Below are 27820 nucleotides of genomic sequence, written 5' to 3'. Positions count from 1 at the left end.
AGTGCCATGACAATGGTTTGCTGCCTTGTCATAACGGTGTGTATGTCTTTTGTGCTCAGTCTTCCTGTTTCCCTGTTTGGATGACAAATACAGACAACAGCAGCTGGGTAGTATGGAAAGTTATATCTCACCCAGGCGTCAAATCTGCAAGTTATTTGGGCGTCCAGAAGTAACCTCATCTGATGGAAATTTCCATTGAAGTGATGTAAATGTTTAACAAGTTATGCGTTTAGCCAAAATCTTCATAATGTCAAAATCTCTGATGTAATATAAGGTCTATATCTCTCAAGACTGCCTATGAACAGTACTAAGCACTTCTTTGTGGTGAAAGAAGCCTGCAGTTGGCCTTTTCCAGGAAAGACGTTTTGCCACTGTGAGAAAAGCACATGCGCGAGTAATAAAATTAATGATGGCTGAATCCCATTTAGCACATTGTCGTGATTTACTGACCACTTAAATTGAAGGAATGTTATTAACATTAACATTATCGGTAACATCTGTGGGGTTTTTTCCTAATATGTGATGGCTGTAATTCCGGAATACAATGTTGCCGCGATGCCCTTGGAAAATCAATGCCCTTCCCAGTTCACACTGTGACGCCACCGGCGTGTATTCAAATGACATGCTAATGCTGTTGTGAAAATAGCAATCCCCACCTTTTTTTTTTTTCAATTTATTTTTATTTTCTTTTTATTATCTGGAAAAAGGCACTCACTACATTTAATGTGATCTGTTCATAAAATAAGCTGTACACAACAAACGGTCGCTCACAGGTCATGGTCATGGATGGACTAATGATATTCATGTTGGATAAACAGGTTACAAGGACAACCAGTGTGTGTAATTCAGCTTTAGACATGCATGCAACGCACGCTCAGTGATACATTTTGTAATTCTGCTAAATACAGATTGGGGTTGCCAGTGCCTGTTATGTAAAAGTAAAAATGGTCATGTGTCAGTGAACCTCTAGGAACTACAGGAAAACACATTCAGAAAAGAAATATAGAAAAGGAAAACATATTCAGTTCATAGTTTACAGCTCAATGGAAAAAATACAACTCAAGTGCTTGAATGATATCAAAAAGGAGTAAACACAGATTCAAACATGCTTGGTGAGTACAAAGTCAACAGCATCACATTCGTTTAATCAAAAAGTCATTTAAGCGATTTCAAGACATCTGTGACAGAAGTGACCGTCATATACAAAAAAAAAGTGTTTGTTTTTTTAAAACATTGCTGACAATCTCATGGCCAAAGGTGATGAAGTGTGCGTCTGTCGGGTGAATTCCAGCTCAACAACGGTACCAATTTCTATGGAAGTACATGTTTTTCCATTTTTTTTTATTTTTTTTTAACCACCAAATACTATTGAAAGCAGTACTAATGAAAGCAGTTCCATTTTATTGACAAAAATTACATTTTTTTTCACTCCAGGCTTTAGCAAGCCAGTCGTATGCTATGGTCGTGTTTTAATAACCATGCACTATCAAGGTGAACAGTTTGTTTCTCATGAGCTCTTAGTATGCAGAAGTTGATGCCTCAGGGCTACATTTTCAAAGTCACATACCATGTAAGGATAATTGTACATGTCAGCTAGGTAAATGCTCGTATTGTCTATTGATCGAGCCGAGACACACAACCTCCCGCCCTCTGCTCATTAAGCGTGGAAGTCCTTTCAGCGCAGGCCGCTGGGCTAAAAATAGCCCCACGAAGTATGAGATGACAAAGCGGAGATCGATAGTGTTTCTGAAGATGGATGACATGAAGCTTGCTCTTGGGAAGTCCCGCCCACATTGTTAAAAAATAAGATTCTACATTAGCAGATAACCGCTGCCCGTGTCTTCGGGGCTGAAAGACGACGAAGCTCTGGAGATAGCCCCTGTAGACACTGGCGTTCTTATGTAGCCCGTTCTGCAGCAACATCCAATATGAGGTATTTGACTACAGCCTCTTCTGTCTCTTCTAGTCATTCATTTTTGGCAACACATTTTCTTCCCATGGCTATGGCACGATAATCTCCTGGGAGCAGTTCCAAATCGAAGCATAGGAAACAGAAAGGCACATTTCTTGACATCTCATGCACTCTCGTTCTGTGTCTCTGTCTGTATCTGTCACTCTGGTTCTGTCCACACAGTGTCTAGGAGTTCTCTTCATCTTTGGCCTCTACTGGCATGAACCCATTCAACTTGCTGCGCTCCTTTGCATACTGCGACAGGTTTGTCAGACTGATGTTTCCCTCTTTTTTCTCCTCATCTGGCTCCCCGTCCTCTTCCTCTTCCGTCCTCTCCTCGCCCAGCATGGCACTGCCATTGCTTATGCCTACGCTCGCCCGTCGGGCGTACTCAGGAATGTTCCTCCGCAGCTCGCGGTTCTTGTTTCGCCTGGCCAGCTTGGTGAGCGATCCGAAGCGCAGGTTGAAGAGGTTCTCCTCTGAGGAAGATGCTGTCTGAGGCGCTTGCTCGCTCCCCTGATGGTCGTACGGCTCACAGGCCCCCTTCAGCCTCAGGTTGTTGAGCTTGGTGTCGATGCTCTCCTGGGAGGAAGTCTTGAAGCGGCCAGCGTCCAGGCTGGCAAACAAGGCGCGCTTCTCCGGAGACAGCATGTCGAGGGAGTGAGCCCGCTGCTCCAGGCCAAGCTGACGGCGCTCCATGCTGCGGATGGTGGCGGCCCGCTGGAGCTTGTCGTGGATCTCGACACTCAGGCGCCGCCGTGTTTCGCGGAACTCTGCCCGCACATTTGCCTTCCATTCAGCTGCATGAGCTTTAATCTCCCCAACCTGTGACAAGAGTGCAGAAAAGAAAGGACCAGGATTGTTATTTTCATCATTGCCTATTTATTCATGCATATCTTATGCTATAGAGACATACTTAAGATTTTAAACAAACTTTCCAGTGAGTCTAGAATTAAAAATCAGAAATTAGAAGATCTATTTGTGCTACAGCTGGTAAGCCATATACTACAAATACATTGTGTCTTCTGTCTGGACTTCTTTGAAAGAGCCTCGCATCTTGAACACCTCAGACAATAACAGCTTGTTGCGTAACCTTCTAGAAAGCAGCAATCATTTGGCAAAATAAGAGCACAGACAGAAGACGCAGAGGAAGCAGCGGCTGAGTGACCTTTTATTTTCTGCCTCTCTAATGTAATAGTGAGCGGTGTAATTGAATGAGCCCCACCTCCTCTTTGGTCTTTTTAGACAATACCCGAAGCCAGTCTCCAATCATGCTGAGGACAGCTGCAAAGTACGCCAAACCCACCAAGATCCAGAACCACACCAGTGGCTTGTACCAGTTCATGTAGTTGATCCTACTGTTTCCACCTGATAGAGGAAGGAAAAATAACAGCGTGATCAAAAATACATTCTGATTGTTTGACCAACTGCTTAATCTGCATCATGCCGAAACCACCGTCATCCCACCTGCCACGTAGTCTCCTATTCCCACTGTGGTGAGAGTGATCACCACAAAGTAGATGGCCTCCAGCGTGGTCCAGCCCTCGATGTGCATAAAGATGACAGCAGGGATGGTGACGAAAACGATGCAGCCGGCCAGAATGAACAGGATGGTGGACGTCACTCTGATCTTGGTCTGGCTGATCTGTTTGTGTTTTTGCTGTGAAAAAACAAACAGGCAATGCCATTAGAACAAATACAAGCAAATTATAAAAGAGCCAGTAAATATAGTGAGCTCACCAAAGGTCCAAAGGTACTGACACTCAGTAAAACAAATCGTATATGTTTACATATGCCAATGAAAGTGGTAAATATGGATAAAAATAACTTAAATTAGCTTGTTAAGCAGCTAGTTCGACGAACAAAGTTACGCAAACATGCTAATGCCTCAATTTTAGTGTAAGGTGTTGTCTACATCATTGGAAAGCTTCAATTCTCATGATTATAATCGTACAAACCATTTTGAGATAAAACCACATTTTACTACAAGGTTAAATCAACAAACAGACAGACAAGCTAACTTAGATAGGAGCACCTTTACAACATTCGTCACACAGGTTATCACTAAGAACTTCAAAGCGCAAAGACAAAGAAAATGCAAATTCATGGTGAATTGCAACTCACCCTGAATATCCTCTCAACTCTCAAGATGCTTTTCACGAAGATGGTGCCCAGCTGGTCTCCGATCCCCGCCAACAAGAAGCCAAAGAGAGGGATGCCAAATATGGCATAAAGGATGCAAAAGATCTTCCCGCCTTCCGTGCTTGGAGCTATGTTTCCATAACCTGTCAAAATGAGGAAAACACAAGGATAACAAGAGGGTAAATGAGTGAGGAATCAGGGCGGGAAAATCATGGAAAAGGAAGGTTGAGACGACGTGGTGAGGAGGCAGCAGGGGAGGTCTTACTCAAAAGAGTAAGATGAGAAGCAGTAGACGTTCAAGACATGTTTATGCAACATGATGTATTGAAGCTTATGCAATGGCTCTCAGTTCCTGCAGGAACTTAAGTCCTTTGTAAATAAGCTCCTAGAGCGACAACAATTATGTTCCTCTTCAAGATAATTGAGTTAATTATGGCCCTACATTGAGAGAGCTGCAAAGAAGAGGACAGCTCAGTAGATGACAAAGCATTTTGCTGTGATGAGAATATTACCAAACCATGCCTCCTTCTGCAGCATTTTTACCTCTACGTTCCCTTTTCTGCTGCAACTTTCTGATTTTCAAGCACAGTTTTATCATGTTTATGTTAGCACGTCTAGAGAATGAATATGTTTTGTAACTGTTGGGGCTGGAGGTGGTTCTCCATGTGCTTAAACTTCTGATATTTCATATCATGGTGAAGTAAATAAAGCCAATGAAAAGCCTCTGCTTGGCCGCATATTAGCAACTGCCATGCTTCATTAAATCTACACTACACACAACAGGTCGGGGACATTGTGTTTTTCCACTCGCTTAAATGAAGGAACATTCGGCTAATGGAGGGAGAACCGAAGCTCCCGTGCATCGGCACTGGGAGTGGAATTACGGCTCCTAAATGGAACCGTATCTATTGAAAACAGTCTAATTTAATCAAAGCATCCAGGCTTTTTGCTTTCATATACAAATTATTTTGAATCTTGCTGAAATATTTATCTTGTAAAAGCATGAAAGCCTTTAAAGAGAAAAAGAACCGGTAGAGAGACTCTGGCATGAAGTACAACCCCACGCTCTATGTCGGCAGTGTGTGTTTTGTCAGCATCCAAGATAGTGTTGCTCTTCACTGGGTGGTAAATCCCACAGTGCATCATTTAGCGCCAGCTCATGAGGGCAGAGGGATTTGTAAAACTCACCTTAAGGGCGGCAATAAGAGGGAAGGATTTACAGCTTTATGCAGAGATTTGTAATGAGAAAAACACCGCAGACAAACTGAAAGAACAAATCCCATCTAAAGTACCTCCACAGCATTCTGAACAACGTATTATTGCTCGTTACTGCATTCATAAGCCCATTTTGTTGTTTTGTGAAGCGTGTCGCTCACTGCCAAATGAAGACAGGAATACAATTTGTCTCTGAAGACGCAACATAATATTGTATTTTCTCTGTATGCATAAGCAGAGTTGCTAGCTTAGGAGGGTTTCTATGGAGCCCCGAACTTAGATATGACATAATATCATTATAGAATAAAAGGTTTGTTCCATGGTTACATTACAAACTATTTGTTCCATGAGGCAGGAGTGGCCAACTAATAACTGATGAACATCTAGGCTGAATTTGAATTTCTTCTTCGAGTAGTTATTATTCCTATTTCTGAGATGATTCCCCATAATATCTGTCATATCCAGGAAAGCTTTTCATGTTTATATAATGTGATACAAATGACTTTGTCGGGATAATTCTTCATGTGGTCTGCCGTTAGTTTTAACCTACAGTGACTAAACAGGCTAAACGTCCTAGAACCAAATGTTAAACCTTGTTCTAGAGAGTTGTTATTATCAGCATGTGTATATGTATATATATATATATATATATATATATATATATATATATATATATATATATATATATATATATATATATATATATATATATAAATGATGTATTTGTACCACAGTGGATTATTTAAATACGTTACCTATAGTTGTGATGACGGTTCCAGCAAAGAAGAAGGCGCTGCCCACGTCCCAGTAGCTGGAGTTGTTGGCTGTGTCGCCGAGAGGACTCACTCCTGCACTCACAGCATCTATGGCATGCTGGGAAAGAGCAAAGAGTATGAGTTATAATCACCATCATAACTATCACAAACAGGGGAGTTCAGGGACGGGATCGCGTGCCATCTCGGCTGACTGCAACACAACAAACACACGTGTCCCGGAGGCTGGAAGAGAGCGAGCACGTTAACCCGCCTCCTGCCAATGCCTATGTGTACAGGTGTCTGTTGTTCGTGTGTGACCCCCGCCGCTGATTGCATAAGACTCATGAGGTAACCGGGGATGGATTGACTGCGAGTATCTCCAGATCGACCTTGAAGGTCACGCTACCTCATGGTAGAGAAAAGAGATATGACAGAGGAGAAGAAGGAGAGCTGGGGGGGACGGAATTAATTCTGTCCGTGTTACCGTATCTCATAATGGAATCGTATTATGATTGCGTAACAAAATGCTGCTGTCGAAATCAATGATTCCAATTACCTTCAATTACCTAACACAATTTGCACTCAGTTGAACATTGAGGCCAGACACACCCGCTGAAAACACAATTTTTTTCACGTGTTTTATTTCAGTTCAGATTTCTCTTGTGGAAATGTGTGAAAATCACTGCATGTTTAATTAAATGGCATAATTTGCTTGTAGTATGTAAGTGTGCGTAATCAGCTGGGGAGGTTTCACTGCGATATCTAATGGGAGCAAAGTCACCAGGATAAAACGTTGGCATTTAACATTCGCCATCACCTGCTGGTTCCTCTCCACAAGTCTGCAGAACAGGACACGCCTGCAGAGCTCTCTCAAAGTCTGCTCTGAAATCACTGGACTGGCGGTCAGAGCACTCTCCACCCTGTACAGGCAGCAAAACACAGAGGACAGCACACAGGGTCCTTCAGGACCCCACCCACACTCTGATCCCCGCGTTTGAGTGGCTCCACTCAAGAATTTGAGGAAAGCAGGAAAAAATACAATTAATGTTTTGCATCAGACCTGTTTACAGGGTCTTCTGTACATATTTATCAAACAAGTGTCCTTTATGTGAACACCAGTTTTATGCTCTGAAACACACACACCTTGTTTCATTATGTGCATGGAAAAACAACCATTATAATGTCAATATTGTGGTGGCAGGTGTATGTACACGCAAACATCTTGCAGATCTATTCAAATTATTCAGTGTCTGGCTCCTCACATGGAGTGTGCAATCCAATTTGCATGTTGTTACAGTTCACACTGGCTGAATCTACACAGACTTTTTTGCTTGCAGCAGATAGACTTTTATCTCGGATTTCCTCTCTGTCAGCCTTTGTCTTCAGTCCCCCTGCTTTTTTCTTCATCCCCATGCCTGTGTGGTGTCGGGGAAAACATTAAGAAAGCCACAATGCCATTAAGTTGCCAAGAGACATTAATCGACTCAGGTTCTATCCAAACCTCCCTGTTTATGGGCATTATTTTTGTTATTGCACATATATTTTGATTTTTGCCTCTGGGCTCTCATTAACACCAATTTTGTTAAAAAGAAAGATAAATCGATTTAAAGACATAGTGGTGGGATATAACCTTCAGTTTTCTTCATTCAGGGCAACCCCCAATCCATCCAGGCAAGCTGTTGGTGAGATGCACGTCCATCTGATGAAATATGTATCAGCTCTCGTGACATACATTCAAAGCAAACAGAGTGGAGGATCACTTCTGCACACATCAACGCACATGCCTACTCATAATCTGGCATGTGATTACCTCAGCTCCATCAGTGCGGCCCCCCTAATGAGACCGATTTCTGTATCCAAAATTAGCCAATTACAGTAATGCTATTTTATAGGTTTTAGCAGACACAGCTACTTCACGGGGGCAGAAATCAAAGCAGTAATTATAAAATAAACCCCAAATAACCTAATTCTGGAGCCGAGGGAGGCCTATAAATAGCCTCACAATGTATCTGAATACTTCATGAGGAGATCTATTTTTGTCTCTCGCCTCTTTCACAGCCAAGTTCACGCTTGCACTGGAGATGGGGAAAATCCTCCTTCTCCACGTGCACTTCTGAGGCGCGAAGATGGGGGCCTCTGATTTGTGTTGCAGACTTTTAATTAGGATGGCAAATCATGTTTTTGTTTCTCACGGGGCTCGCCTCCATTTTGAACCAGCGCGCCGAGGTTCTCGCAGACGTTCGCAATCATGACGGGCTCCCCTTTTTTCGCGCTAATGTGTGTTTTCATTTTCAACGCTGCGGGGTCATTAGAGAGCGAGCTCGCTCAGTCGCTGCAGATCTTCATCCCCTCAGCGTGTCTTTCCCACCCCACAGCAGGTGACGGCCGTGATCCAGCCAGCGTGGCGCTTCACGCTCTCCTTCACCCACCCTCGCTGTGAGCCGGTGCCAAGCACTCTCCTCTGCAGCACTTTCACTATCACTAACATCCAAAAGCTTTACCCTGACCACCTTGAAGCATTAAAGCTGCACAAATGGCTGCCAAACAGGAAGACTGGAGTCCGTTACAGATAAGGCTTATCAGGACTGCTTGTGAAGTGAGCCCTGAGCGCTACCTGTTTATGGTTTGGGTTTGACATTTAAGATGTATTTCATTTATAACTCTATTACTATCTCACAGATATGACCACTGTTTTTCAAATAAAATGGAGTACAGTATAGCACAGTTGAACGACACTCCATTACAAATACCCCTGCGTTCAAAGCCTTCAGAATGAGTATATAAGTATTACTTGCAAATTCTACTCCAAGTAACAAAGTGTCATAATATTATATATCACTTTGTTATGTACACGTCTAAAATCTAATGCAATCCAATACAGCAGCACATACATTTTTGATTACAGCATTCGATAATGTTCAGTTTGACTGACTCCATCAGAGAGGTATTCATTTTAAGCTGGCAGTAGATATGTCCTTTGCTTTATCCTGTCATCATGAGGTAAATGGCTACAGCAATAGAATAATGACACCATCAGCGTTAATGCCAGTGCCCTATAACCCCTCTTACACCGTGCAATTTTGACCGCCACGGGGGAGGGTTGGGCCGAAACAACCTCTGAGCCCTGCGCCATCTTGATTTAAAAAGGGCCCATCACCAGAGAGCACAAAAGAGTGGCGCGTCCCTTCCCTCTGCCATGTTAGGCAAACAGCACTTCAACAGATTTTACAGTGATGGACTGTAGGATAACAGTTTCATGCTGGCAATTGTAACTGGCTGCACTGTAATCTAACAGGGACATTTGTTGCAGTCTAGTTCCTATGCTGATGAAAATGCAGCTGATTTTCCACCAGTAATACCACTTGGAGGGGGTTGACTGGTTTTGCTCCTCCACTTTTGAGGAAATTTTGCGGTGGTGCTGAATCAGACTGCACTGTACTCAAATGTGTCTCTACATTCTCCCCCCGTATGTGAGGCAAAAGTGTCGGCTGTTTGTCCGTTACAGCTGTGTGTTAAATGCACTGTGCGTGTTTCATTCCATCACTGCATCTTTAACAACTGTTCATTTTTGACGATATTTATAGCATCTGCATTAGTTGGTCCACGTGGTGCGGACACCTGAGAAGGTGACTCATGATTAGTCACTGGGACACATGTAATCATTCTCAAAGAAACCGAAAAATCAAGTAATTCATGCTTTGAAAGCGCGGTGTCCTGACGCACTCTGACTGCAGGTAGCTCAGTGCTTGTTAAGGTTTATTTTGTAGGTAAGTGACTCATCGATAAATGAGGCTTGACTGGTGTCAATACCAGCGCGGCTTCACGTCGTGCCACAGTGTGAGTCGTCGCAACGCCGCTGGGGAAGCCAATTAGGTCCGCCTTTGTGGGCGCACAGTAGGTAGGTGGACAGCGCAGACACTGAGGCGGGCACGAGGAGGTCAATAGACGAGTGCGCACACTCGATCACACACATTCAGTCAACACATGCTGTGGAGCAGACATGTCTTATACATCGCCTTCCCTGTAGATACTTCCCCAAGGTTGCCATTTTTCTTTCAGCTCCTCCGCCAAACAGTGAGTCACCACTGCTGTGTCGCCGCAGAGGATCTTTGTCTGCGTGACAGGCCTGTCAAAGCATGAACAAACCGATAACAGAACCTGTGAGAAGGGCCGGCAGAATCTTTGTTGGGGTACTTGTGAGGCAGAGTTTTCCTGGAGGCCTTTTCTTTTTGGACAGTCAGGGGGGGAAAAAAAACAGTGCGATTTTTCAGCGTGAGTTTAACACATTGCATGATACTTGTTATTTTTGCACTGCTTAGGCCGGAAGTAGAAAAAAAAAAAACATATTCTCTTCCTTGCAGAGAGATAAGGGGAAGCTGACCACACTCAAGGCTGCACAGGACATTTGAAGCTTGAAGATTAGCTTAAAGGCTGAAAACAGAAGTGAATGGCATGCATGGCTCCGTCAGAGGCAGCAGAGTTTGCCGATCAGCACCTCTAAAGTACAATCCCAGCAATCCTTCTGATTTGCACGTTCATGGGATTGAGGGGTTGGTCGATGTGTCCAAACAGAGCTGGTTTGCGGCTCTTTCTGTAGCTTACTAGCTGGCTAGCTAACTTTACATTGTTAAATCTGAGTTGTGCACAGCAGTTCAGCATTGTGATACACTTCAATGTTGTATTCCCCCTTCTTGATGGCATATGACTCCTGAAATTTGCAGACTGGCAGGGTAGGAGCATGTGTTCCTAATGTCACTTTCCAGGTGATGAAGCATTCATGATGATAGAGCAAAGCTGTGAGCGACTTAAGACCATTCATGCCCCACGTGAAACCACTACATTCCGTTTTTACATCTGGGTTGAAACAAAATAACAAATAAGATAAGTGTGCGTTGACTTGTGAGTTTCAGGGGCCATCAGTTACTTATGGACAGAGGCGTGCTTGCATGTTTTCCATCTCTGCTGAGCTAGGCTAACTGACTGCTACCCACTTACTGTATAGAGTTGTGTTGAAGGCATCATCTCACTGTCTTTAGAAAACCGAATACGTCTAAACTCATTATTCTTTTGTCAGATACAATACTGTGAAAGAGTTCTGGGAAATTTCTTACGGGCAAGAAACTCATTATCCTTGAGTTGGTGGTGAGCCACACTGTCACACATTATGTCATGTGTCTGAATCTGATCATTTGTCCAGGAGACAGCCCTGTCTGTGATTCAGCTGCTGCTTCTAGCGCGGCTCTGCAGCAGGAGGTCTGTGACTGCTGGCCTGTGCAATGAATAATTGATTCCCTCCGGACCCCAGGCACACCATGCTAAAGGTTTTTATTTCCACGCTTCTCCTTAGGAAATACCGCCATTGATTTTTTTTTTTTCTTCAAACTCATGATAGCACTTTTGTAGCTGAACGGTTGAGCACTGCAAGGGAGGAAGAAAAAGAAGAAGAACTGATGCTCCTCTGAGGGGAAGTAAAAGAACAGGGGTGGGTGTGGAGACAGATAGGCAGTCCAATATTCACTGGAGCAGTGTTGGAGGAGCTAACATCAAATGGAGCCATTCTAGCGGAAAGTGGAGCACAGCAAATGCCATGTGTTTAGCTTTCTCTTTGGGGTTATTTCATGCTTAGGAGAATCAGAGGAAACCGCTGGAGCAGTAATGTGCATGTTTATCATTCTCAGATAAGAAGAAGAAAATATGGAAAGCGCATTATTCCAAAGAGGTTATTTTTGCTCTCCAAACATGTGTTTGACATGCCATGATTGGATGCACGCTTCAGATATAAACTATTTGCAGTGCACTACTGCATCTCCTGCTGATTAAAGGGATTTGACTCCATCATAGAAAAGAAAATGACTGAAGAAAATAACCCATAATGTCTCATAAATATCCTCCTTTCTTTCCAAACAACTTCTGCAAAGAAGCGTTTGACTGATCTCACTGTAGCCGCACTTTCCTTCCTATCAGCGCACTCCCTCACAAATCAAACCTTCCGCTTCACAAGGCTGCACGCTGACACACCTCAAATCATTTTCCAATCCCGCTCCCGGTTGTACATGTCAGCTTGATGTAGTGACCCAAAGTCTTGACCCATAATTCTGACTGTCATATCGGGGAGCAGCGGTGAAGCAATCGCTATACGGTACCTTGAACCTACTCTGTGAAAAAGATGTTATAAAATGCACAGTTAAGTATGTGGTGTGATGGGATTTCCTCTCCTACAATCTGCTTGTTATCTGGTTCAGTTCACACCGGTATTACCTGAGCGTTAAGGCTTCACAGGCCATGTTGGTAAAATGTGAAACGCTGCAGAAACAGCATGCCTCTGTCACACTTTCAAAATTGTCAGGTTCACATGTGCGAGATCTCTGCTACAAAATGATTAATTTCTGAAGATGCCATTTTTAGTTTGATGGTCAGAAAGACTCTTTGACGGCATGTCATGTAAATATCAGAGGGTCAGTCAGTTTCTCATATCATCCTTCAAACCTCTACGTTCTACTGAATGTCTTCATAATGAAGAAGATATATAACACAGTTCTGACGGACAAACTTGGCTTCCAATGTGTCGTACGCTAAAAAAAACCACAGTACTGTTATGGCCGTGAGCTAGTTTCCTTATTTAAAACATGTGGGTGTTGTTACAGCCTCACTCTGGAATTTCATACTGCACTTACACATTTAGTATTGAGGGTATTAGAAACTAGATGAAAAACTAGTTATGCCCACACAACCTATAATGTTATTGTACTTAAAACATAACTAGGTCTTGTTTTCTGCTATTTCCAATTGTTCCCGTATGAATTCAGCACACCACAAAATCAATATAAAGCTTATAAATCTCTGCTCTAAGTAACTGTGCATGCAGCATAAAGGTCACAGTGACTGACCTTTTTCTATAAGTATAGACCTCTTAGAGCAAACACGACTACTTGCCCTTTTCTCTAAGATTGATTTAATGTACTGTTATGTAACATACCTCTGCAATACAGCGCGTTTGCCAACATATGTGAAGCGTCACTGAGGATTACAGGCATCTCTGCAGTGATATTATTGTGCTTCCTGCTGAAGGGGTGGACCTGCCTCTAAGCCCGCTCTTGACATTTACCCGTCAAGTGTCAACAACCAGGGGGCAGAAGGTGGGGGGTGCATCCTCTGATGGCGCTTTAGTCATTATGTAATCAATTCATTGACTCATCAACGCAGCGTGAGGAAGCCTAATGAGATTGCCACTAAAAATGTCTGTGAATTGGCATAATTGGTGCAATGACACGCTTTCGCATAAAAAAAAAAAACCGCTCTGACTGGGTTCAGTGTAACAACTCATCGCTGTGCTTTTGATTTAGCAAGTGGATGAATCCCACCAACCCACCCACTTGCATACTTATCTAGTGCACCGAAATGGAAAAGTACAGTCCTATCCATCTCAGGGTGTTTTATAATAGCAGGGGGGCTGCATAGGTATGACGGAGATGAAGCAACAATAACATCTGCGGTTGTAAAGAGATCAGGTGTCTGACTCTATGTAAACAGTTACAGTCTGTAATCATGACGCAGGGGAGAAATTACCTCCATAAAGCTGAAAAGTAGCTATGCTATTTCAAGTCGAGGCTAGTTTTTCATACAGGACAGTGAAGGACAGTGTGGACATGAGCGAACAAAGCATCCAAGCTTTTCAACATCCTGTGACAAGTTATGAAAGGAGAATTAATTAACCCCAAGAACCCGTAATTAGCCCTGATAGCAATCACCATCTATGAAACTGCTGCTCTAAAGGTCAATCCTCTGACTTCCTCCCTTTTATCTACCCATGAAACTGAATGACACTCAGTGTTATTATCAGATCATTTTCAGTGAATTGTGCTTATCTTCCTATCCTCTTAGAAAAGTAATCCTTTGGTAATGAAACGATTCAACAAATGCAAAGCTATTACATGACTGTCTGAGTAGCTGTAGGGGGAGAAACAGGGCAATAACTCTCACATGTGTCACTGTGTCCAAAAACTCCCAAATCTCACCTTGATGAGAGCCTCCAGCTCATCGGGAGTAACGCAGGGGTGTCTCTCCAGGAACGAAGCCTTCTCCAGAGTGATGCTGTTCTTCTGGTTGCTCTCAAACGGCTGCTCCAGCGCGTGGAATGCCAGACCCCCACAAATCAGGTAGATGAGGACCACGACGAACACCGCCAGAACCGTCTTCCACTTCATCACCGAGTGGAGCGCCGCAGCCATGCCGTCGTAGCTGGCGTCCATGCTGGCCACCACACTGGCAGAGCGGGAGGAGATGGACAGGCGCGGCAGCGGACAGTGACCGTTGGCCTTTGGATCGCAGCCCATGGGGTTCTGCATGGTGGCCACGCTGGCCTGGACTAGACTGGACTTGGCCATGCCAGACTGGACCTTCTTTGGAGGGGCCAGGTTGGTCTGGACCGCCACTAGAAGAGAAAGGAAAGTGAAGAGCAGATTAGTTTATGTCTCAGCTTGATGATGAAGGATGCCAAAACAGAAAACAGCCATTCTGTATCTCCTGGAAGTGATTCTGATTTTTTTTTTTTTTTTTTCCTTTTCAGGCGAATAAAAATGAACATACTGTTCTGATAACTGGCTGCAGGCCCTGCTACAGACTGAAAAATGTGAAGACAGAAGTTGTTTTCCAGGCAATCTTTGAGGCTTTTTAAGTGAGATTGACAGGCTATTTCTAGTGTTGGTGTGTTGACAAATCCCTCTGTTTTGCCTCCCTGTGATAACAAGTCCGCTGCGGTAATAAGAAAATGAAAATGAATGCATGGAAAGAGTTTTCCTCCACCTTAAAGCACCACATGGCTTGTACATTTAACTGTAAATCCAAAGGGACACTGAAAGATTTGAGATATTTTCTTTTTTGAATGCACTTTGTTTGTGTGTTTTGTGTTTGTGCTTGAAAGACGAGGAAGGGCTTGAAACATTTTGCTCTCTCAAAATCTAAAAAGTGAGAATTTAAGCATTTGCGATTCCTTGTGAGGCAGAAATCCCCACACTGGTTTGGACTCGCACTTTACAAAGGACGTGAACACATTGAAAAATCCATGACATCCAGTGTGAAGCATTAAAAGGTGATTTCCCTCCATTAGTCTGAGCAAACTAAGGGCTCTTCACAAAGCCGCCACTCGAAGCCATCGGCACAAATGCCAGCTGTGTCAAAGCCTCTCCGTCATCGCAGCATCTCCGTCACGCTGAGAGTTTGTTTTGAATTCTGCGTGTAAAAGCCATTAGCGGCGTGAAAATGGAGCCTCAAAAGTGCCTGAATCACTAATGCAGCAAGCCTTTGCCTTTTAATTAATGTAATGAATGGAGAGAAGAAGAAAAACATGAAAAAAACATCCTGAATTAGGAGCAATAATCAAATGATTGCCTGCGGAGTACATGAACAACGAGGCAAAAAATATTACAAATATTTAAAACACACTAACATCTTACACTGTGTGTCAGCAGGCAGAGGTGAACACTGATATCCTTTCTGCTCGGGGAGCAGGATTCAATTTTTCTAATAGACTGTAAGAGAGGGATGAGTGTCACTTTCAGTCATTGGCTCCTGGATGGGGTTTTATAATAAACGCATGTGTGCCAGAGCGGGTCAACCCAGTGGCAGGCACCACCTTGGAGGCAGCCAAATTTAGATTCCTTTAGTGTGTGTAAAGCTCTATATAGCTATTCGGAGCTCTGGCCTTCACCCCTGACGCCCCCCCCCCCACCCCTCTCAGATCGAGTGGCGTGCCTCTGGGCCATGGGAGGAGCCTGTTGCCTACAGTGGTGCAACTCCGGGAGGTGGGAATAAGGAATTGATTAGTCTGAGGGGAGGCACTCTTTGGCTTAATGGCACAGTATCACTTATGGGATATGCTGAGTAAAACGTACGCACACACACACACACACACACACACACACACACACACACACACACACACACACACACACACACACACACACGCCCCACCCCGATGAGTCAAGGACATCCAGGAAATGTCTCACTCTCCGATCCAGGAGCTGTGAATCTTGTTAGTTAATCCCTATATCATGAGTGAATCAATAACAGCAAAGTGGTGTCACAAGCTTAGGAAAAGGTGCAAAACTGGCACTTTCAATTTACAACACACGGGTTTTAAGGGCGGCGGCCTCCGTCTATTTTTAGAACTGGAGATGAATTAGGAAAATTAAGAGGGAGAGGTGTTGAGGCAGAGAGACCTCCACATCAGTGACGTCTTCTACTGTTCTTGGTGCAGTCGTTTTGACGGATGCAGTGGGACATCCATGAATGAATTCCAAGTCCATAACTAGTCTTGGTGAGACAGTAATTGCTTCTCATCTCATCTTGTGGGTGAGTGAAATTGATTAACTAAGCTCCATGGAGCTGGGACTTTTTTTTTGTTGGCTTTTTAAAAAAAAATTTTTTACACTGTAGGGCAGTTCAGAAAGCTGCATCTTACTGAGGGATTTAAGAGAAGAATTGATTAAACAAAAGCTAAAAGAATAAAAGTCTATGTCTCAATTTAAAACAAGCGGAGCAAAACCCATGAATGTGAATAACTTGGTCTGCATTTTCAGATTTCCGAGGCTGGGTGGCATCAATCTAAAATTCTTTGCAAACCACTGAACTTGCCTCATATTGATTTTTGCAAATTAAATAAGGGCCTGAGTGGAAAGCAGTGCTCTTTATCTGATAGTATCTGACGCGCTCGCTCTCCCATCTCTCAGTCCTGACTCTGTGTCTCCAGCATGTCTGGCCAAAAACACAGGAAACATTCAGAGATAATCAGGAGATGTTCCTCATGTTCAGCCTTACAATAAAAAAGAATGGACGACACACAGTGAGCATTTTAAACATGTTTCAGCAACCATCTACTAAACTGATTTTGTGGGGCTCAGTTGTTGTGGCTCTTCAGTCTGTCAGCATTTCAGCCGCATGTCAGGTGTACAGAGGCATTATTCACCCACTGATGAGCAAAATGCAAAACAAAAGTGTAGTAGTAGTAAACACGAGGGCGAAATTTGGGTTTGGCTCAGGTCGGCCCTTGGCTCAGTTATTCCCCATCGCACTAGACAGGTTGTGGGCGTTTGAATCACCAGCTGAGCCTCCAAATTAAGCGTCAAGCCAGCCCGAATGACGCACGACTTCCTGGAGGAAGCCATTTCAAAATAAAACCTCTGAATGGACTGTTTATATAGCGCTTATCTAATCTTACCACACCACTCAAATCACTTCATGGCACAAATCAGCATCCAGCGATAACCTTTCAGGTGTGCTCAGATACTGACTGAAAAAAACACAGACAGCAGGAAGGGGTTTAGTATCTTGCACAAGTGCACTTCAACATGCAGGGCTCCGGAATTGAAACCACAAACCCTCTGACTGGTGGATGACTGCGCTACCTTCTGACCCACAGCTGCCAAAACTTGGAAAGGTTGGAGACAGGCACTCAGTCGGGTGCCTAGCTCCACCGAAACCCTACAGTCCCCTTATGTACACGGTCCTAGATACCAACCACCTTAACACATCTGAGTTATTTCATCAATATATAATTCCCTGAGAAATGGGCAGAATTTGTGAAAAAAAAACACCTTATCTCACAATGTTAGTTAAAATATTCCTGGATCTGTTTGTTTATTCTATCCTCACCAAAAGTTACATAAGCCTATTCTGGGCAGAGACCAGTCCTCCATGCACGTTTTGTGGAGATATGTCCAGCAGGTTCTGTGTTATCTCAGCCACAAACCAACAAACCAGCAGCTAGGGGTGAAAACATACCCGCCTTGTTTTTTGAACAACTGTACATTCTTTTATTATGATACCTTTTCCGCCTCCCGCCTGGTTGTTCCTGCTACCTTTACGCGTTTGTAGCTCCGCGCCCAGCAGCGCTGCCCTCCACAGCTGAGCACACGGAGGATGGAGAATAAAGAAATACCCCCAACCGCTTTGTCTTGTCTTAAGGCTACTCTTTGCAGAATAGAAACAAACAATTAAAAGAAAAAAACGCAGTCAAATAAACAAAACAATTAAAAAAGAAATGGGCAGAAGTGTGCAGGCAGAAGAAAAACAGCCTGATGGGATTTTTTTTAGTGATTCTCAGGTATCTCTATGAGATCCAGCTCAGATTATTATTGCTAATATATAACAAATATGTTAAGTTATCAGACCATAAAAAAGTAGCATTAACCCACCTTGTTCAGGGTCCCAGTTAACTTGTTTCCTCGGGTTTTCTATTGGAAATTTCATCTCTGTTGCTTGGTTCTCAGCCAAATCGTAAAGGAATGTGTTGAGCGCGTTTAGGAAAATATGAGAAAAAAAGCCAGATCACGAGGAATTCTTCTCCCACGGCTTCGGCTCACCATGTTATCGTGAATGCGGGCGTAAATTGAACGGAGGAATAAGCGCATCGCGAAACCGCATTGTCTGCCTCTGCCTCTGCTTGTCCCCCCCCCTCCTTTTTTTTCTCTCTCTCTCCACCTCGCCTGGACGCGTGGGGTTCGCCAGACAGACTCGGCTACTCTGTGAGACCATCACCAAAACCACATCCCCCTCCTCGCCCTCACGCACACCCACATGCACCCCCGGTGATCCGGACCACAGACGCGGCCCGGGTGCGTCCAAATGAGCAACTTTACCCGCGCGTTAACCCAGCAGGAGAACAACGGAGGAAGGATGCTCTCCTCCCTTCCCATTGCCCAAAGCGCACCACTCCACCTGCCTTTCACTGGAATTAGCTGGAGGGACTACGCTTCTAGCATTGCATCAGATTACATGTTCATACATTGATATAATCCGTTGATTAATACTCACTCTTATCTTGTTGTTTTCCCCCTCCAAAAAGAAAAAAGAAAAAGGATTAGCCTCTCATCGTTTGGCAACCGGCGGCTGAGCACATGGCGCAGGGCGGCAAGCCGGAGATGTGTACGCCAAATCAGCGGCAGACTCGAACCATTACATCATTCACATGTATGAGAAAGGGTGCATTATTTATGAACGAGTCACCTCCTCCTCAACCCGTCAGACGCACCCCCCGTAAACTGTGGCTGCCTTTTATAGGGGAGCCTTTTCTATCCAGCTCCGCCAAATTATTCTCGGGAAATGAGAGACTCGTCCGGGCTTACACGGGCTTGTTTAACCGGAAACTCTGCACTTTTGTTTTTGATTATGCTGAAACTAAAATTTCCTACAGATGTTGCGAAGTTGCCAGATTAAATGTGCTTAAAAGACTGTTTTAGGGTGTTTTTGTGGGCCCACCCGAGCATTGATTGCATGAGTTTTAATAAGCAGCCATTGATTCCCATTCATTTCAGTGGACTGCAATGACTGCAATGACCTGAAACATGCTTTAGAAATTTGTTTTATTATTGTCAAAGTTATGTATTAAACAATAATAATCTATTGTACAGATTTAAGAACAAAAACACTACACACAAAAGGATGAGCAAGAGGAGATAGAATCACAATAGAATCTAAAAAGATGGAAAAAAAAAAAAAAAGATCTCCAGTGAGGTAATGGTTAAATAAGTGTGAAAAAACTGATTGTCACATAGTACAAAGGCACAGACACTACATCACAATTACGCAGTAGACACAGCAATATAAATAGTCAGATACATGCACCAGTTCAAAGTGTTTAATGTCATTTGCACAGTAAGGAAACAGGTTTTCCTGCACAATGAAATTCTTCCTTTTGCTGTCCACAGAATGCCAACAATGTAAAAAGAAATATATACAACAGAAATATACAAAATAAAGCAATTTTAAAAGCATCACAGCATTTGATAAATATGACATATTAAATATAATTGTATAATAGGTATATTAAGTTGTACAACTAAGTGTTTATTGAAAGTAGTGTGGACATTAGTAGGCTTAAGCACCAGCAGCCAGTGAGTCTGTGTCATAAATTTGTAATAAATGTATTATCAATAAAATCGATGCGGGACATTAACAAAATACAGTAGTAAAAGCACAAAATGACTTCATGTGAAGGTGAGTTTGGAAAAGGGATTTAAGAGATGATGCTGAGTGGAACAGCCATAAGAAATAAAGCACTGGGCTGCCTGGCAATAAGTGACAACAATTAGCAGATTTGAAACAGTCATATCAGACAGAAAAATGCACAGAACTAAAGCTGTATAAACACAGGAGTGACAAATTACAGCAGTTCCTTGCATTAATGGATACAGTAGAACCATCATTAAACTCGTTCATCACATCTGTGCTTTTCCTACTTTGACAAGCTGAGAAAAAAGATCTTCCAGGCTGATTCACTGCAGAGTGAGATCAAGATTTCCACATCAATTTATCTTTATCTTCAAAGCCACAGAAGATTTTCTCGGCTCATTGTAATTGGAAAGAAAGCCCTGTTTAAGTCCTGTACATACAGTTATAATCCCACTGGTGTTTACATGTTTTCAACAGTATGAGGAAATACAAGGAATACAGTTACTGCAGTGCCAAGTGTCTTTCATTCAAGAGTGCAGAAAATCAAACTGTTTAATGCAAAAAAAAAAAACTGCTACTACTACACTTTTCCAAAAATCTGTTTCACACATTGTGTGTCACATGACTATTGTAGTACTACTATCAAGTACAGTACTTAGCTGGCAAATGACGTGAGGGGTTAAAAGGTCTTTCAAACAATGCAAGGCAGCATTAACAATATGCTGCAGACAGAATGTTCTCATGACTGATATGTGCTCAGTTGAATCAGAATGTATATTTGTTGCACTGTGTTTTCCTACACTGGTCCATTTCCCACTCTATTGCTGAAACTGAGGCAAACTGTGGTGATTTCTGTTTTCAGCCGGCCAGATGGTGTATGTACCGCAAAATGCCCTGAAAAACAGCACACCGGTAATAAACAAGACTGGCTACCAGCCATCTCATGATTATTCATAAACACTGGGCATCTGGTCGATATTGTGCATGCTGAAGCAGTCGGATAGAACAGGCGAAGTTCTTGTGTCTTTTGTGTGTAAAGTCTGAAAGCCTGTTGTGAAAATGGCCTAGCCTGTAATAGTGAGAATTGTGTACAAAAGTATAAACCTTTGTCACTAATTGAAAGAGAATTATGATATTTTCTGTTAATTGTCAGTAAGTCCCATTTACTGTGATAAACTAAAGTCTCAAAATGCATTAAGTCATAGTTCCTTGTCCTACTGTCTTTACTCATCTTGATGCTGGAGACTCTGATTCAGGCGTTCCCGGAACATGTTAAGCGTTGTAGATCAAGTTATACTCTTTCCAGGCCCTTGAAAGATATCAATAAATCATTTCTAGCCACTGTCTTGTCTCTCCCAGAAACAAATTCAAATAACTGCATTATTGGGATGACAATTGTATAAAAATGCATATTAGTGCAAGAACAAGGCCATTTCCACGTAATCTGGCTCTTCATTAGCAGGCAGTGGCTCCAGAACATATGTCTCTGTGTTATATGAGCAATGAGGACAATAGGCTGGCTTTTCCTGGAGTTTATTGCCCTCAAATTGTCTCTGCTTACTTCACCCTGTTTGACTAATGGTCAAACTGTGGCTCTGAAAATATCATGTCCACACCCACAATTCCACAATGTTGAAAACACACAAACATTTGTGTGGGATGTTAGCCATCTTGTCTACTCTACTCATTTGCATTAAAATAAAGTCAAACAGTTATTGTTTGACACATTTTCTAGATACACATTAATATAATGGACTTTACTGAATCCTGAGTTTATACTTTCTTTGTTGCCATGTTTTTAAATCGCCTCACTTTTCCCATTCAAAGATGCTGAGGGGTGGCTGTGGGCGTGTCCTTTCCCTTACGCATGAGCGTGATGACGAAGGCAATCATAGCAACCAGCATGGCGACGGGGAAGCTTTGCCTAGCTCCTCATCTGCTTATAGTAAGCTAGCATTAGGTCGTTACCTTCACAATACTTGATTAACTCACAGCGTCACAATGTTTACAGCTGAATACACTGTAGTTTCCGGATGCCACCAAGCTCTGCCGCCACTGCCTCAGAATATTTCTGAGGAAAATGGGATACGCTGAGTGTAACATTATCATGGACTCGAGAATAGGTATGTAAATAGTGTTAGCATTAGCTAGCTATTCTGCTAGTTAATCGGCAGAAGGGGGCAAATTATGCTAAGGCAGCAACTCTGAGATAAACTCAAGCCGACAGCTTATACACTCAGTAATATGGCTTCAGGTCTATCTAGACAATAACTCGCCTAAACATGAAATCAGTAAACAAGATAGTAACGCTAGCTTGTAACACAACGTCTCAGGTGACGCTAGCTAACTTGTGGCGAAGTTACATTATATTGGTTCATTAAGTTGAAATGTGTTTAATATTTTCATAGTGTCTTTAGTTTTAACATAAACTTATAAACGTTTGTTACTCTTACACCAAAACAGCATTTACTGGCGGAATTGAATAACATTTAAAAACTGTCAAAATAAATGTCTCAAGTATATTTTCCTGATTAGAAATAGACTTGTTGAAAATGTTTAGTTTTTTTATTGTGTGCATTACACATGTGTTTATTAAGTACCGTTCTCATCTTACATTGTAAAAACAATTCTATTGCCTAATAAAAACAATGATTACATACCAGAAGCAGGACACTGTTGTATTAACACTGGACAAATAGTGAGGATCCTGACTCACGTTAAAAGACGTTAAGATTATTTTGTTTGTATTATTAATTAATCTAATAATACTTAGATGATTACTGAAAAGATTTGTCATCGTATTGCCAATATATGTTGTAATGACACATTCCCATCACAAGTAATGAAAGCCAAACTGAGGTCTTTAAATCTCATATTTCTGACCAACATTTAAAAGCCCTAATGGCATTAATTTTACAGAGATATAGAAAGTAAAAGAGAATAGAAAATCTGAGAAGCGCTATACTTGATAAATTACTTCCTCAGTGTTTATCAAAACTGTTGTTCATTTTAGGGAGTGTATCATCTGGACTGGGGTGCACCTCCGGTGTGAGAGGACAGACTCTGAAAAGTAGCCGTAAGTATTAATAAACGCTGATATGATATTGTGAAAAGGGTCAAATGAGTGTTAATTCCTAATATAAGACTGTTCTCTCAGTGTACTGTAAGTTGTTCTCTGGCTTGTGTTTTCAGCTTTCTGCCCTCGCTCCTCCAGCAAGTTAACACAGTCCATCATTAAAGACCACATGGTGTCTCATTACAAAAAGGTTTACTCAGCTAAAGGTGAGCAGCACGGCGGGACATATATCTCTTTCGCATACTACTTATAATACGACTAATAATATGGCACGATCTTACATTTTTGCCTTGTTCTACAGCTGCCATTGATGCCTCAGTACCCAAAAGCTTGATACATAGTGTTAAGTGTAAGTACCCAGTTATCAAATATTGATTACTCCTTACTTCTACTACACTTTCTAGCTGTTGAAGTGAGGTTGTGTCTTACATTCCTGTGCTCATTTTTTATTTAAAAGGAACATATTTCTCATTTTAGCGCAGCCATAATGGGTTTTAACAGCAAGTTAATTATTTTGAATGCTTTACAGCTGTCTACATACCACTAATGGCCATACATTGATAAAAACAAAATCTCCTGTCTGATCTCACCACTTCAGCATAGGCAATACAGTATAGCCTCATTACATTTGACTACAAGATGAAACTTTAATGGTAAAAGTCATATTCTCCTAGTTGTTTGAAGACATGAAACAAATGACACAGCAGGTTTATGAGATGCAAATTGCTCACAGACTAACCCATGAGATGCATTGTGAATTAGTTTCTATGATTGTGTTAGATCAACCTTTACTCTCTTATTAACACATGTAAGTTGGTATGTGTGAAACCTGCCAGTAAAAGTTACACAATTTTTCTATGCTTCGTTGCAGATAATGACCAGATCAGACAGGAACGGTTAAGGAAAGGGGGTCGTCCTCAGTCAGCACACTCTGTCTCACAGAGGAATAGCAGAGCTTCTTGCTCTTCAGCCCAAGTAAGAAATCACAGCAGAGTCACTGATGTTTTTCTCATTGGTTAATGTGATGCCAGCCAATGCTGTGCAGCAGCTATGGCAATGAAAACGAAATAGTCACAAGCTTTTGAAGGCTTTAGATGCAACACTTACATTTATTTGTCATTCAGACTTTTTCAGCATGTAAATAACTGATTGAACATGTCACATTTGCTTTTCAGAGTAGATTATCTGTGCAGTACGATGACCTCTGCTCAAGGAGTTCCATGGTGTCCAGCCCAAGGTTCGGCACCTCCTTTCATACCAAGGAGATAGTTTATCCATTGTCCAAAGTCGCCTCACAGAACCACTTTCATCACACCCGCCCAGCCTCCGAAAGAAAGTACCAGAGCCCAAAGGCGACTTTACATAGAAAGCAGTCAACTTGTTCGCTGGGAGCTTCAGGAGAACAGAGCGGCTTCAAGACTTTCCAGGACCCCTCTCAGAAGACATATGGCGGCGACTTGCTCCAGAAACATTCCCAGAACTTTACCCAAGACAAACCCTTCACCCCTAAGACCCTGAAATCAGATAAGAGTTCGTACTTGTCCAAATATCGCTACTACAGAGCACCACAGAGGAAAAATACTCAGGATTCCACTCGATCAGGGTTGATGCGACAGGAGACATATCATGGAAGGTACTTACTAACACTTACAATCAATATGTGACATGTGTTGAAATGTGAAAAAATAACTTGAATTTGATCTTTTTTATACAGCACAAAAACCAAGGAATACACACAAGAACTGTATGAGCCATCTCAGGTAATCATGAGTATTTCATTAGATTATTCTGACACATTTCTTATGCGTCTTACTTTTTTGAACAGTCCATCACATATTATCAAAAGGATGTCTTTGACACTGAAACAAATGCTGAATACCAGATAGAGTTTATTGTTTGTGAAGCTGCAGTCTGCAACTTTCTACTTTATATTTACTAATCCAATTTTACAGGTAGGAAGTCCATCAGTGCCGCATTAAGCTGGAGCCAATAAAAACTGGTGACTACTGCAGAGTCATTTGACCAGAGAGAACTTATTGATTGTACACTGAAGACAAAAGTCAGATGTTAGTGGGTGGTAATATATTTTTTGTCCACTGAAGAAGGGGTATAAAATCTGGTTCATAACAGGATGAAGGAATTATCCATGCCTTACTGGAGTGACATTCTGGATTTTCATTTTTCATTGCCAGTACACTGTCCACATAAAGGCAATGAAAAATAGCTGGGTGTGAGCATTTGTTGCTCAAGGTCTTTGCATGGTATATTGTCCCTATAAACAGCATTGAAGTGTTAACAGCCACATTAAGGATTTGATTATAAGTAAGCCTTGACACTATTGAATATACCTTCTCATTTTACAGTCCTTTTTTCTTTTACAGGGATTTACTACAGAGCACGAGTGGTCTGAAGATGAGTTCAGTGGCACACATCTCTCAGCATCCAGACAACAGAGTCGAGCAAACAAGAGCAGGGACCGGGATTTCTTTGACTCCTCTTATAGGTAAAATCGTAAAGTTGAAATATTGTGTTGCATTGTAAGCATGAAGTTAAACTCGCTATTTGTGTAAAATTCTAAAAGTTTAAAGCCTCATCTTTCTAGACTCTCACCAGAAAGCAGAAAATCCCCCATGATGAAGAATGTATCTGCAGAGTAAGTTCTCTTTGATGATGTCTGATTCTTATAGAGCTTTTGAATGTCGCCGTTTACGCGAGGATGCTAACGTGGATTTTAAGAACCATCCAAAATAATGAATATCTGTTTATCGACAGGGAAGAAGAACTAATGTACCTCGAATTCATTTCTGCTGTAACAGAGGACATCTTGTCAAGGGGGCACATCTCTGACAGGTTTGTCATTTTCATCTTTGACCGATTTCTATGAACTTCTCGAGATGAGTCATGACAGTAAAGTGTCTGTGTCCTTTGTAAGGGTCCTAGACCGGGTGATAAAGCGCCATATTGACATGAATCGTCATCAGCTTGATGAGGTAAGTCTTTAGCTTCCTGTAACAAATTAACATTTTTCACAAAGAGCATTTAAAGTTCTTCTCAGACACCAATCTGTGTTGTTCGTTTTAAGGGTAAAATGCGCCACCTGCTGGGAGTGCTGCGCAAAGATTTTGAGGAGCCAACCAACATACCCACCTGCAGCACAGAGCTTGAAACACATGAGAATGGTCTCCTTGGTGCATTCCTACCACATCTGGAATCAGAGCGGAAACAAGTGAAGACCAAAGAAAACAGTGATCTGCTCCCTTATGCATCACTTATCAAATACAGCGATTCACCAGGTTATGGCGATCCCCTATATGTATCCACGCCTGTATGCTCTCCTGAAAGGACTGTTTCACCATCTAAAACAATTGAAAAGGGTGGAGAAGGTGACAATCTGGAAAAAGACAGTAACTCTCCATGTCTCAGTGAACATGTTTCAAATAACATGGGGATTAGTGAGGAGGAAATCCATCAAAATCAAGCAGGCACACCTGCGACAAATGAAGTTGTAGAGGAAAACTGTGAATGTGCCACTATCACCAGTGATGAAGGATTTCATCCTGACCAAGCTGAGGTCAGTTATGATGGACATTGTGAAGAGGTTGAGGATCTAGGGAGACATTTGTCCGAGTCGCTTCTCGTGTCCAGCAATACACACAATGTGGAGAACACTGAGCAACATACGAATACAGCTGCTTCTGGCAGTGATGATGAGTTCTGAGTTTTACTGTATTCAGGGAATGAATGTCCTTTGAGGGTTTTTTTGTTACCAATTGAGTGTTTGTCCAGAGTAAAATGTGATATTTGAACTTCATGAAAGTATAGTTTTGTAACTGTGATTCAACGCTGGGTTGTGTTTTAATGTTTTTACGAGCCCCATGAATGTGGAGCTGTAGCTTGGTTTTGCTTTCATAGCTTTTTACAGAAGCACAATCGACATTTCACATGAGCAAACAAGGTTTTGCGAGTACACCAGGGACTCTTATGTCTCATTTGGGATATTGTAAAGTGGTGGTTAATCTCCTATTGACCTCCAGAATAATGGTATAAACATTTTTCTGAAACAGTGCCCTGTGGTAATTAGTATGACTAGCAAATCTGCAAAGCATCTGTGATGTCAGATGTGTGGAAATAGTGGCATTCTTTAGTTTGAGTGGATTGAAGAGTGTGCCCAGTCAGTTTATAGCATGTTGTAGCTAAAGTTTACTTTTTCTAGACCTCTAGAAGGACAGGTCTGTCATAAATAAACTTAATAAAATTGTTCAGTGTGTTTGACTTGACATATGCCTCTGACATGTAGCTGAAAGGAGTTGGCTGTCACCAGAAAGTGTCTTTACAATTGCAATAAAGTTTCTATTGTTCTGCATATTACATGCTTGCATCTCCGTCATTACAAACTACATTGCCACATTTCGTGGCAACATTTTTGCAAACCATTATAGAAGGAAAGTCTCAGAGCGTTGCACAATATACTGTTCCTGCAATCACAGCTGTCAGTCGATGTAAAAAGGTAAACAGACAGGTCAGCGGCCCGCAGATCCAGGCAGCTGTCCCATTTCTGGCATTTTCACCGTTCGGCATTCCAGCTGTCTGATGTCATGGCTCTGAAAACCTCCGCATATTCCTCCGCCGCAGAGGCACTACAATGCATTTTAAAGCGTCTGCACAAGAAATAATGATAAACCCTGTATTTCGTGTAAAGCTATTAAAAACTCCGAGTGTTTTCATGTGCAATTC

The 27820-nt window shown here is 42.2% G+C and overlaps 2 protein-coding genes across 3 annotated transcripts; one reads left to right on the top strand and one right to left on the bottom strand.

Annotated features, from left to right (window-relative positions):
- Positions 1 to 672: 672 nt before the first annotated feature.
- Positions 673 to 19133, bottom strand: kcnk10b (potassium channel, subfamily K, member 10b). 2 transcript variants are annotated; one of them, XM_037125101.1, is made up of 7 exons: positions 18874 to 19133; positions 14079 to 14494; positions 6064 to 6181; positions 4076 to 4236; positions 3419 to 3611; positions 3177 to 3319; positions 673 to 2776 (listed from the first exon to the last, which is right to left on the bottom strand). In XM_037125101.1, coding segments are annotated over exons 1-7 (1671 nt in total). In that variant the 5' UTR covers positions 18875 to 19133; the 3' UTR covers positions 673 to 2137. The 2 variants fall into 2 exon arrangements, with proteins under 2 accessions (XP_036980996.1, XP_036980995.1); XM_037125100.1 differs by lacking the exon at positions 18874 to 19133 and adding an exon at positions 18255 to 18757.
- A 2763-nt stretch (positions 19134 to 21896) lies between these two features.
- On the top strand, positions 21897 to 27454 carry spata7 (spermatogenesis associated 7). The gene is made up of 12 exons (XM_037072793.1): positions 21897 to 22133; positions 23024 to 23086; positions 23203 to 23292; positions 23388 to 23435; positions 23958 to 24061; positions 24262 to 24719; positions 24801 to 24846; positions 25468 to 25589; positions 25689 to 25739; positions 25859 to 25936; positions 26019 to 26076; positions 26169 to 27454. The coding sequence occupies exons 1-12, from the start codon at positions 22091 to 22093 to the stop codon at positions 26802 to 26804; spliced, it is 1797 nt and encodes a 598-aa protein (XP_036928688.1). The 5' UTR covers positions 21897 to 22090; the 3' UTR covers positions 26805 to 27454.
- The last annotated feature ends 366 nt before the right edge of the window (positions 27455 to 27820 follow it).

This window comes from Acanthopagrus latus, chromosome 16 (assembly GCF_904848185.1).
Source record: "Acanthopagrus latus isolate v.2019 chromosome 16, fAcaLat1.1, whole genome shotgun sequence".
Taxonomy (NCBI): Eukaryota; Metazoa; Chordata; class Actinopteri; order Spariformes; family Sparidae; genus Acanthopagrus; species Acanthopagrus latus.
This window is presented reverse-complemented; position numbering and strand designations above follow the sequence as displayed.

Coding starts and splice junctions, on each gene's coding strand:
- kcnk10b (XM_037125100.1), bottom strand. CDS start 18,309: ATGAAATTTCCAATAGAAAACCCGAGGAAACAAGTTAACTGGGACCCT. Junction 3,320..3,418: donor AATAGGAGACTACGTGGCAG/GTGGGATGACGG, acceptor TTCCTCTATCAG/GTGGAAACAGTAGGATCAAC. Junction 2,777..3,176: donor CTAAAAAGACCAAAGAGGAG/GTGGGGCTCATT, acceptor CTCTTGTCACAG/GTTGGGGAGATTAAAGCTCA.
- spata7 (XM_037072793.1), top strand. CDS start 22,091: ATGGGATACGCTGAGTGTAACATTATCATGGACTCGAGAATAG. Junction 23,087..23,202: donor ACAGACTCTGAAAAGTAGCC/GTAAGTATTAAT, acceptor TTGTGTTTTCAG/CTTTCTGCCCTCGCTCCTCC. Junction 25,937..26,018: donor AGGGGGCACATCTCTGACAG/GTTTGTCATTTT, acceptor GTCCTTTGTAAG/GGTCCTAGACCGGGTGATAA.